Source organism: Sebastes umbrosus, chromosome 12 (genome assembly GCF_015220745.1).
Source record: "Sebastes umbrosus isolate fSebUmb1 chromosome 12, fSebUmb1.pri, whole genome shotgun sequence".
Lineage (NCBI taxonomy): Eukaryota > Metazoa > Chordata > Actinopteri > Perciformes > Sebastidae > Sebastes > Sebastes umbrosus.
In genome coordinates, this window is record NC_051280.1 from 22,443,717 (window position 1) to 22,454,854 (window position 11,138).

The following is an 11,138-nucleotide window of genomic DNA, read 5'->3' on the forward strand; positions in this document are numbered from 1 at the left end:
TGCTTGTAGATTCACACACAGGGCTAATATATAGGGGACCTCATCCCACAGCTGTCTGTTGTGATGAATGACTAGGGACGTCCTTATACTAACTAATCTCCTTTGGTCCTCCAAAGTCTACTCGCTTCTCCTGACTGCGACCGAAGCCTACAGAGTGTTGATTCCTCTCTCCTTTAAGCTAAATGAAAATCAATCTTTGCCAGTTAATGGTATCTTTCACGTTTCTGTGGCACGTTTTCATATAAAGTTTTTTTTCTTTTAATATTCAGCACAAGCTAACAGTAAAATCATTTTAATCGCAGGATATAATAAGAGCATGCTTCTGGAAAAAGTCCATGTGTAGCCCCCTGAGCAATGAGCACTCTTATTGTACCTACATGAATGGGGTTGGATGCACCAACACAACAGCCTGGAGGCAGTGCAGTGCTCTCCTTTATCTACTTCTTTATTATTACAGTATGTTCCTGGTGGCACACAACTGTACCATCTATACACCAAGCTGTGCTCTACATGATAAAAACGCTTCCAGTGTAGTGTATGCAGCAACAACAGACCATTATATAAGCAGATATTATGTACTGTTTGAATGCCATAAAACTCAAATCACTTATTTTGATACTTACATTTACCTTTGTGGTTGTCTTGGATTGAAACAATTTGATTTGATGAGAAGTAACATACTTTTGTGATTTAATTTCCCCCAAGACATTAAACAACATTTAAAGGAGTCGCTCAGTCCTGAGTGAAAAACTTAAAAAGCAATAGTTGCTTAAGAATATGTGATCGATATTGGTACCACTAACAAAATTGTGCTTGTAAAAAAGATATTGATTAATATGGCAGGTGTGTATGTACAGTATTCTGTTAAAGGAATAGTTTGGCATTTTAGGAGAAATGCTTATACATCACCGTGATGTTGCAATGCCCGACACGCCAGTATTTATATGGCTCAAGGTTTTAGTTACTGACTCACCTGCTGTCATGGAGTCCAAACAGCCTGTAGCGGTGACCTGCATCTGCTCCCTGAACCACAGCTTGACCTCCCAGTGTACCATCTGTAACAACAAGGACAGCGATGGAAATGTTGAATTTCATAACCTTGCAGGCTGGCGACTCTTATCAATTAGGACCCCAGTGGGCGGCCTGTGGGCGCACCGCTCAGTGTGATTTGATTATGAGCCCCTTCAGGACAGTGTGACAATCCACTGACTATTAATTAAACCTACAGGGAGATCCCATGCGGCCTCAGGCAGGGGACATGTGGATGTGTACGGACTGCAGTCTGTTCCAGTGCTTATACAGGTTTAATTGTGTCAATTAATTACCTCTCACAGTGAGTACCTGGAGCTGAGCCACAGGTGGGCAGTCAGGTTGCTCCACTTGTTTTTTTCCCACCATGATCATGTAATTTCTTGCAGCTCAGCAACACAATTCCGTTGAGTTGTCCTAAAATGGACCATTTTAGACAGAGGGTTAATACAGGCATATTCAGGCAGACAGTATGAGGAAAATAATGTTTTTTTTTTAACATTAAAGCATGTAAACATGTTCTAGTAGAAACATAAAATACAAGTATGAACCTGAAAATGAGGACCTTTAATATCTCTTAGCCCAAACTCTATAGTAAGAACTCCATTGTATAGTTCTTGTGATTGACGCGTCATTTTTATTTATATAGCCCAAAATTACAAATTTGTCTCAGCCTTACAATTTGTACAACATACTGTACGATAAACTTTAACAGGAAAATGAAGTGTGAAACTAGTTATAAGCAAACGACGTATTAAGTTCATGTTTTTTCTTTGCACTTGTCAACTAGTACGTTTCGGTGTTTTGTATTCGTACAGGATCCTTCTAAGAAAATTGTTATTTTGAAGTAATCAACAACTACAACTCATATTGGCTGCATGGCCACCAGGGCCCCTCAGTGTCCATGCCCCCATGCATTCCTCTTACATAATGCAAAAGCCACACACGGCTCCCGGCGCTTTACTCATCCAAATGAACAGATTATGTGTGCGGTCCGTGCAGGGCCAGTCATAAGTGGGCAGGGAGGTGGGGCGGATCCCTCAAACTGAGCGGACTTAAAGCTCCTGACAAAGCAGAGGAGGTGCTGCAGGATGTGACAGAGTTCAGATCTGAATCTCCGTGTGCAGGCTGAGCGAGCCCGGAGCTGTCCGAGGTGCTGAACAGCTGCTGCTGCTGCAGGATCATCATCATCATCATCACTCCGTGTTTCTCATTACACCTGTGACAACAGCCGGCAAGTAAGTTCTCTAATCTGATCATCCTCCAGTTTGTCATTGTGTGAACTTTTGTATGTAGTCAGTGTGGAGATGTGAATGTCATGTCATGCGTGGCCAGGGGGCTGCAGGCTATAACTTTGTGCTGTTGTGTTACTTCATGTCACGTTAAATTGGAATAATGTGTAACATTGTTGGTTCACACTTCTGTGACGAAATCCTAAAAAAATTCAAAGCTTTAAAAGAAAGAAAAAATATTTAAATCTATCCCTTTTATATTAGACACGGGTGATCAAGTTACCTGTCCTACTAATATGTCATATAATGGAGACAACTAGGCTACAGCATCACAATAAAACAGGCAATATTAATGAGCAAATCTTCACAATATAAAGACAGATTCACCGTCTGCATGATGTTTATCTTATGTACTGCTCTTTTCTAATACAGTGGAGTAGTTTAAAGTAAAGTTGGTTGAAATTGAAGTTCTATGAGGAGATAAATGAATAAAATCCTCTGCTTCTTCCACTTTCTTTTAATAGCAGCAAGTCTTTGAATCTTTGAACTCGTTTCTGTGATCAAGAAATCGTATTGCTTTTTACCACAAGAATAAACTCAAACTAGAGAAAGTCTGTGGGGTGATATACGGATGACTACTAGCAGGGATTAAAAAAAAGGTGGAGGCAACAGTATTGTGTTGCATGAGGCTATTCATCTAACATTTTTAGATGCCATATAATCAGAAAAGTCAGATGACAGAGAGCTCACTGCTTCAACTGTACATATTTAGCTTTGTTTAGCCAGGCAGTCCTACATTCAGGGTTTATTTTAGACAACGTAATTTCACCCTTTTTATTTGGAGAAGTCCTTGACATTTCCAAAGCTGCTGTCATAATCCACAGGTATAAATGGGAGGTATTACGGCCACGAGGGACGCCATATGTCACTGTGTGTGCTCTGTCCTCAGAAATCATCAGCATGGCTGTTTGAGTCTTTCGTAAATCTACTTTTTACTATTTTATTGCTGTTTTCAAATGCAAAACTGTGCTTCTGTGACATTTGTCCACATTTTACTTCCAATCTGGGGCCCAGAGCAGCTAAAAATATCTTTTTTTCATTTATAATCAGATATGGTCAGGCACCACAGTGTGATTTATCTGCAGCTTAGGAACCAAAGCAGGTCTCTCCATGATGATCGATGAACCATGAAATTGATGTTGCTCATTCTTTTATATTCTTTAAAGCTGTATTTGTTTTTCTCCTCAGTGTGACCAGGTTTCCATCCACTGTGGTGTTTGTATATCACGATGACCTTGGGTAACCTGCACAGACCTTATGAAAGCCCATCTTTAATGGTGCCCTTGTGAATAAAAACAAGTTTGTAATATAAAAAAAGTGTTTTGTTTGACTTCCTGACTTGTGAAGCAGGTCGACCATGGGATAAAAAAAATGTAGGATGGAGGTTATTTAATGTAACCCTCCCTATATTCTGCCAATGCAGCATAAAGTAAACTGTCAAGTAGAGTTGCAGTGAGTAGCAAAAAATGTTGGATGTGTTGCGTAACTCTCTGTATAAGTATATCTGACTGGGCAGATACTCCAAAAAATTTAAAATCCAGTCTTGTATCATTTTCTTTCATGTTTTCTGGTAGCTGATAAAATTCAGTCACATCCAAAAACCATAAAATTGTAGGAAAAGCAAGGTTATGCAGTCTTTTATGGAAAATATTATGAGTTGTAAAAGTAATTAAACAACATCAAACATCACAATGTTCAACTACTATTTTCTAGTAAGCCTTGTTCTGAGTGGTTTCCACTTACTGACTAATGTGTTGTCCTGTCGTGTAAACTTTATTCCTACTTCATGGCTCTCTATTGACAATTGAGTCTTGTTCATTTAGCTTCCTTCTATACACACCGCTACTTGAACTGTCCGGCCCGATGTAACACACAGGCCATTTGATAATTGATACTGAGGCAGGCAGTTTCTTTCATTATGTCTTCAAGTCCCCCATTAAAGCTTTGCTTGGCCCTTAAGTCCCATCATCCTGAGAGCAGGGGAGCTATCAACGTGTCTTTGCTAGGATCGGCGGGGTGGTAAGGAGGGAGATGAAGCCTCCTGGAATAGAATCTGCTGACTGGGGAGTGCACCTACAGCAGGAAATGTCTCTCCACTCCACGGCCCATTAAAGAGCCTACGGAGAGTGTTTCTGTGCAAAAGTGCAACAACTCTCTGAGGGTTTCCTCCACATGATTCTCTTCCGTCATCAGTGTCTGATTTATTTATCTTGTACTATATGCTGTATCTGAGTTCAGGAGAGGAGTAGTGCTTCTGCCTTGTGTCAGTTATTTTAAAGATTAGAAGATCAGACAAGGTATGTAATAACAGCTTTAAAGTGAGACTGGGCTACCGCTGGGTTTGGGCCCCCTGAAAACACCTCACCCTGGGCCCTGAAACAGTAAAAATCTATAATCCTTGACATGTTCCAGGGCCCCTGTCGAGCCCTGAACCCCCTGAATCAATCAGACTTTTCCCTCCATTCAGCACCTCTGCATGCTGCAAACTCACTCACTCACGTTGCGTCTTATCTTTGTTTTTTTCCCCCTCAGGTATCTTGATGAGTGAATCCCCAAATGAAGACGCTCCTGGTGACTCAAGATATAAAAATAGACTCGCTAAATCATCAACTCGCTGCAACACGGTCAAACCGTTCGAGTGATTCTATACGAAAAACCTTCGCTGAAGCACCACAACGCGGATCATTTACAACCTGCGAGCACTTTGATTGATCGATAGAACATCTTCACCCACTCGACTGAGATTTATACTTCACATGGTAATCACAATAAATAGCCTTCGAGGGCCGCTATTGGATGACACTTAAAATATTGACAAGTAACCTGAAGATTTGAAGTTGAAGTCGTGACCTCGGCTTCTCTTGAGAGCCAGTGAGTCTATGAGGGAGAAAGAGAGAGGGCCGGTTAAATCTAATTAAACCTCACTGAGCATGTCTCAGCTTGCTGCTCGGCTCACCAGAGGGCTTATTCATTTGCACTACTGATTTGCCCCGTGTTATTTCTGCTGGAACGACTTCTTTGCCCTGTTGCTTGCGGGAGACCCTGTGGTTGAGTTCAATCTGCCAGATTTCCCTATGTGATCTCCTTCATGGTTTAGAAATCACACTCACTAACAAAGATGACCCTGCAGAGCCATGCCGCTCCTCAGAGCTTCTGATTGCAAAATAAAACGTACACAGTAACGATTTCAACCTACAAAACATTCCTTCACTTCCAAGATGAGTGACACAAACTACGGGGTTGTGGACTATGATCTCTCCTCTCCTGCTCCACCCGGGTTCACCAGGGCCCCGACGGTGCTGCAGCCCATGCCGGGGCACCCCGAGCAGGGGACGGCCCTGTGTTTCGTCGGCCTCCTGGTGCTGCTGTTGCTCTTTCTCGTCGTTCGCTGCGTCCGTATCTTATTAGACCCCTACAGCAGCATGCCGGCCTCATCGTGGACGGACCATAAGGAGGGGCTGGACAGAGGACAGTTTGATTATGCACTGGTGTGAAGATGAGGGGTGATCGGAAGATGAGGAGAGGGATGAATTTGGAGATTTGTAAAGGTTCTTTTGAGGGACTTTTGATGGATGATGTTAGTTCCTTGCCCTGCTAAAAGCTTCCATTTCCAAAGTGAATGAAAGAAACAACAGTAAGTTTGTCGTTTGGTTGGAGTACTGCAATGCAAGATGTAGAAATAACAGCATAAAACACATTAAACAGTATCTGTATAAGGATTCAAAAGCAAAAAAGAGCAGATGCGCCAGAAGTCCTGCATCTATTTAAATTCACAGTAATTAATGTATTATTGGAGACTAATGGTGTGTATGATGGCAGACTGCAGCTTCAAGAGTGACAAACACCGCAGGAAGACAGCGATCAGTAACGCAGCATTATGTTAGGACTCCTGTTTGTCATGTCATTTTGTAATTCTATAACGTTTTTACAAATCCCAGGGCTGCATTATAAATAGAGAACAGAGCTGCTGCAGCAAGAGAGGTCCTGATTGAATAAAAGAGAACTCAAATGGGTTTATGGGCAGACATAGAAGTCATTTAGACAGAACTAATACGCATTGTTACAGCAGATTTAAAGCAAGACTGTCAACTTTATACGTTGATTTATTGTTAAAATGTTTTTGGAAGTGCAACAATTTAGAAGATGTCATAGTTTCTCTCGAACTAGAAACCTTTTTTTTTAATGTGAACTATGCTGGATATTGTGAAGCATTTGTACCACCTCTAACGTGATCCTCAGGTATAATGATTTCTAACTAACCAAAGCTTCTATAATTCAAGGGAATCTCTTAAATCGCCTCCTTTAATTGAGCTTTAGCTGCTATTTGTGTCACTCTGTGTTCTTTAGAAAAGTCACTGTGTCCTAAATTTCAATCGTATCCCGCTATAAAAGCTGATGTTTATAATACATAACGGTTAATACAAGATATTTTATTTGGGGTTTTGCTATTTCATGTCGCCATCCCTTTAAGAGGCTTATGAGGCTCAGTGCGGAGGGTCACGCGCTGACTCAATATGTGTCATATAAAGTTATGATTATGAAATGCATGTACACCAATTTCCTCCCCCTAATCCTATTTGCCTTTAGGCCCCGTCCAGCGCACCAGCCAAATCTGTTCAACAGTGCCTGTAGGAATATGAGAAAAGCTAATATCTATTTCGTACTAATTTTACTGCTCCTTTTGTAATATTGTTTTTGCCCTTATTATACTGTAAAATCCTCTCTTTATAAATAAAGTTTAGTATTGATATATTACTGATTTGTTAAAAAGTTGATTTGTTTCATTAATGATGACCAAAATATTTGTTTATCAATACCAAACTATTGTATATGGTTCCTGGATGTAGACTCTTGCTGGTAAAAATTAGATATTTTCCTAATGTTTCTTTAAAGTGGCATTCCGTTTTTTTAATGAAATAAAAAGCTTTTGTCTTTTCTTGATTTGAGAAAGTTTCATCACTTTACAGTCATGCAGTACACACGCACATATACACACATACACACGCAGAAACACGGCACACTAACAACCATAAACTTTTACTTGAGCAAACGCTGTCCTCACTGCTGCCCTACAATCAATATAAGCAAGATTTAGAGCAAATGAAACCAATCGAATAATCAATTAGAGGCCCGTAAACAGACAGTCGGTTAATTTACGAGGATCGGCCCTGTCAGAGTCAGATCACCTCCCCAAGATTCAATATATCCCGACGCTGAGTGACTTAGACCCTCATCACAGCACTCTGCTTGTTTGGGTGAGAGAAACAAACAAATCCGCAGCAACATTTTTCAAAAGATCCACACCAGTCATCACAAAAAGAATAGCAAAAGCGCTAAACTAGAATAGTGATTTAGGTAAGAAATATATGGGACTCCTGTATCAATGACAGTGGTATTCCTCCCATATCATTAATAAATGCTGTTTCAATTGTAGTTATACAGTATTAAAGTGCATTTCCTGAATGCATCTTCATTTGTTTTTTTCCCATATTTCAATTTTCAGCTTTTTTCTTTGTGGTAGATCTCCCTGGCTTTTGCTTCAGGAACTTCTGATTAGCTGTGACCTCTTCTGGATACTTTTAGAACTACAAATGTAAATCCACTGATCACTGAGGGATCAATCAATGCTCAAATGTGCTTCTAGAGGAAACACATGAGAAAAGTTCTTTGGAAAAACTCATTCAAATCTACTTTTAAGAAAATTATTTTTTAATAAAAATATGGGAAAAATGTATAGATTATTGCATATAGGGAATGGGAATTTTGACATCACCAACAGCAAGTCGGACATTTTTGGAGAATCGAGGGTAAAAATGCCATTCTGCTGCCTGTTTAATGCAAGAGTCAAAAGATAACACAAAACACTGCACAATGAATAAGATTCACAAGTCGAATTGTAGTATGTATAGTATACAGTCAGACAGAAAGGTAGGCTAACGTTATGGGTTTCATTTTGCAAGATACCGGTAGATTAAATATGCATGATTAGCCAATGTTTTCTTAGTATTCCGTTTGCATAACATTGGCTAGCTTATCTTTGTCCAGGTGATTGTGTAGTTGGCATTTGGCTTGTAGATCTGAATGTCCTGTACCTACCCGTTTGTAAATTGGACATCGGCCTCCAAAGATTTACATATTTTGAACTGCTGACAGGTGTTCACTAACGCTGAAACATATCACTGACCGTAATGGGTGGAAAAATGTCAAGGTCCACCTAGTTCGTCCACTCTTTCGCACGTACTTTATACATTTCTGATGAACGATTGACAGATGAATAGACCGGTAATACAGTATATAATGACAGTCTACCGTAGCTCCATATGCTACCCTACAAAAATGACGGCCCACCACAGAATGTACCGCGATTCCCATTCCCTAATGGATACATGTTTACAATCCCTTACTCAAAAGTCATTACGCTGACTAAATGATGAACTATATACGTAGAGTCTAATATACGTAGAGTCTAATTCCACAGTAAATTGATTTGAGAGTTGTTCTGGTATATTAGCTACTGAGTATCTTACTATTTAAAGGTGCTAATTGCAAGATTAGGAGCGTTTCTATGCCTCCGCACGGTTATCAACATGGCGACGGCTAAGCCACCGGCTCATAGCTAACGGTGCTAACAGCACTAACAGTGAAAACTATGGCAACAGTGCTGAAAGAGCTAACAGTGTTAACCTGAGGGGGAACAAGGGGATGGGTGCTACCCTTAAGCAACAGCGCCATTGGTCTGGACGGCGTTATCAGCTGTAACCGCCGTGTGAGAGCTAACCAGTGGGGCATGCTCACAAGTACGAACATGCACTAAAAGCATGTGTGCCTGGATATGTCAATAAAGCAAGGCGAAGCTCGGATTACAACACACACAGAGGGAGAGCGACTACCTTCTCTGCTCAGGTAGACATTACTCATCTATATCTTTACATAGCAAAAAGTTGTTTGCTGCTATATTAATGCTGTACTCAGCTAAGACAGCAAACAAGGTAAAGATTATACCTGCTAAAAATCCGCATGTTAGCATTGTCATTGTGAACATGTTATGTTGTGAACATGCAAATGGTAGCATGCAAATGCTAGCAATAAGTCAGGGCAAGTTATCTGGGGTCATAAACCTGGCACAAACAGAGCACAGTCAGACTAGCTGGACTAAAACAGCCCTTTTCAGTTTACAATTCATCAGTCTCCAACAGATGGTTGGAAGCAGAGTGAAACACCCCCACCCTCATTAGTCCGGCAATTAACAGGACAGATTTTGCTTCAGTGGGTCCTGACAACCTACTTCCTGATAAAACAACAAAGGCACTCAGTTCCCATCACCCTCTCACATGCACACACACTTGTGAATATACACACAGATATGCAAATAAGGCTGGATCACAGATAAAACATGACTTCAGGCCTGACATGAGTGGCAGAAACTATTCTGTGTTAGCACAGTGGATGTGACACTTCTAATATGCCACAATATTACTGTGAGGGTGAGATTGGGGGTGTAACTCAATATTAATGTTACTAGTAATACTACTCTATTTATTAGCATTTAGTTGTTTAGCATAAAAGACATAAAAAAGTCATCTGTACCTTCGTTTTGAGTGAAAAGTCTGTTACTGTAATGGCTGGTGTTGCTGGCTCAGCTGATTTGATTACCACTCACTCACTCTCTTATGTTTACATACAGACGTTAGCCAACTGTGTGTCTGTCTCAGTTCATGCATACACAGACAAGGCAGGTGCACACAGTATGCAAATACCTTCCTGAATCTGGACAGGGTCCTTTTCTGGTAGTCTGACTCCATCCCAAATGCACGGAAATACATTTGCACACACAACAACCCCCCCCCCCCCCGCTCCCCCCCCTCCCTCCCCCCACACACACACACACACAGACACACACACAAACACCAACAGAAGAGCCCACATCCACACACATAATGATTTTATGTTGTAGACATACACAAACTCTCTTTCCCTTTGCTACACTATCTCCCAGTAAGTCCTTTAAACACATTTATCATCAACTTTACGTCAACATTACTGAATAACACACCAATGCTTTACACATAACACAGCTGTGGTCCTGACTGCTGAGGATGACGAAAAAAAACGGACAGTAGTGATGCTTATCAGCAGACAGTCTGCTTATCTCCATCCAATAATACAATACTATCAGCGGAGAGTGTTGAAGAGGAGGGTGGTGTGAGGACTGGAGTTTGTGTTGGCATGGGTTGAGGAGAAGTGTGTGTGTTTGTGTGTGTTTTAAGGGAGAGTTTGTTTTATAACAGTCCAACACAATGCCCTGCGAATGTAGTCAGAGCAAAGTTTGTATGCTCAACACCCTGGCAATGCACACAAACTTGGTGAGATGTGTTTACCTTTAAACTATGAAGTCCTGGAAGTGTCCTGGATTGTTTCTATGGGTGTCATCAGCTGCTTCCCCAGAGCATGGTAACCCAGGAGACGTCTGCCATTATTAGCATAACCTACAATGGAGTATAAGGAAACGTAATAAGATATACTTGGAATTTCCTATTCAAGATGTGCCAAGCATTAATTGTTTTCTATAGAGTACAGTTTCGGGTGGAATATAAGGAAATGTAATGAGATTAAGCAGCAAAAAAAAACAGCAATTACAAGTTGATACTAAATGCTTAAACGTAGCATAACAATAGCACCAGTAGAGAAGGGTCATGATGAAGTCAGTGTCACTTAGCTACACAGCAACAAGTTTGCTAACCTGAAAGTACCAGACCAAGTGAAGAAGTAACAATAAAACTTCTTTAGTGGATTTAATTGAACCAGATTGCATTTTTA

The 11,138-nt window shown here is 40.7% G+C and overlaps 1 protein-coding gene and 1 long non-coding RNA gene across 2 annotated transcripts in view; one reads left to right on the plus strand and one right to left on the minus strand.

The window, feature by feature from the left end:
• The window catches only part of LOC119499462, a 30,450-nt gene that overhangs the window by 5,291 nt on the left and 14,021 nt on the right, over window positions 1-11,138 (minus strand). The window contains exons 3-4 of the long non-coding RNA XR_005209399.1: window positions 10,700-10,807; window positions 974-1,055 (exon numbers count right to left, since the gene is read on the minus strand). This is a non-coding gene — a long non-coding RNA (uncharacterized LOC119499462). The remainder of the gene's footprint in view (window positions 1-973; window positions 1,056-10,699; window positions 10,808-11,138) is intronic.
• LOC119499461 (cortexin-1-like) lies at window positions 5,247-7,257 on the plus strand. The gene has a single exon (XM_037788787.1). It carries the CDS (start codon window positions 5,540-5,542, stop codon window positions 5,813-5,815), a length of 276 nt encoding a protein of 91 aa, XP_037644715.1. The 5' UTR covers window positions 5,247-5,539; the 3' UTR covers window positions 5,816-7,257.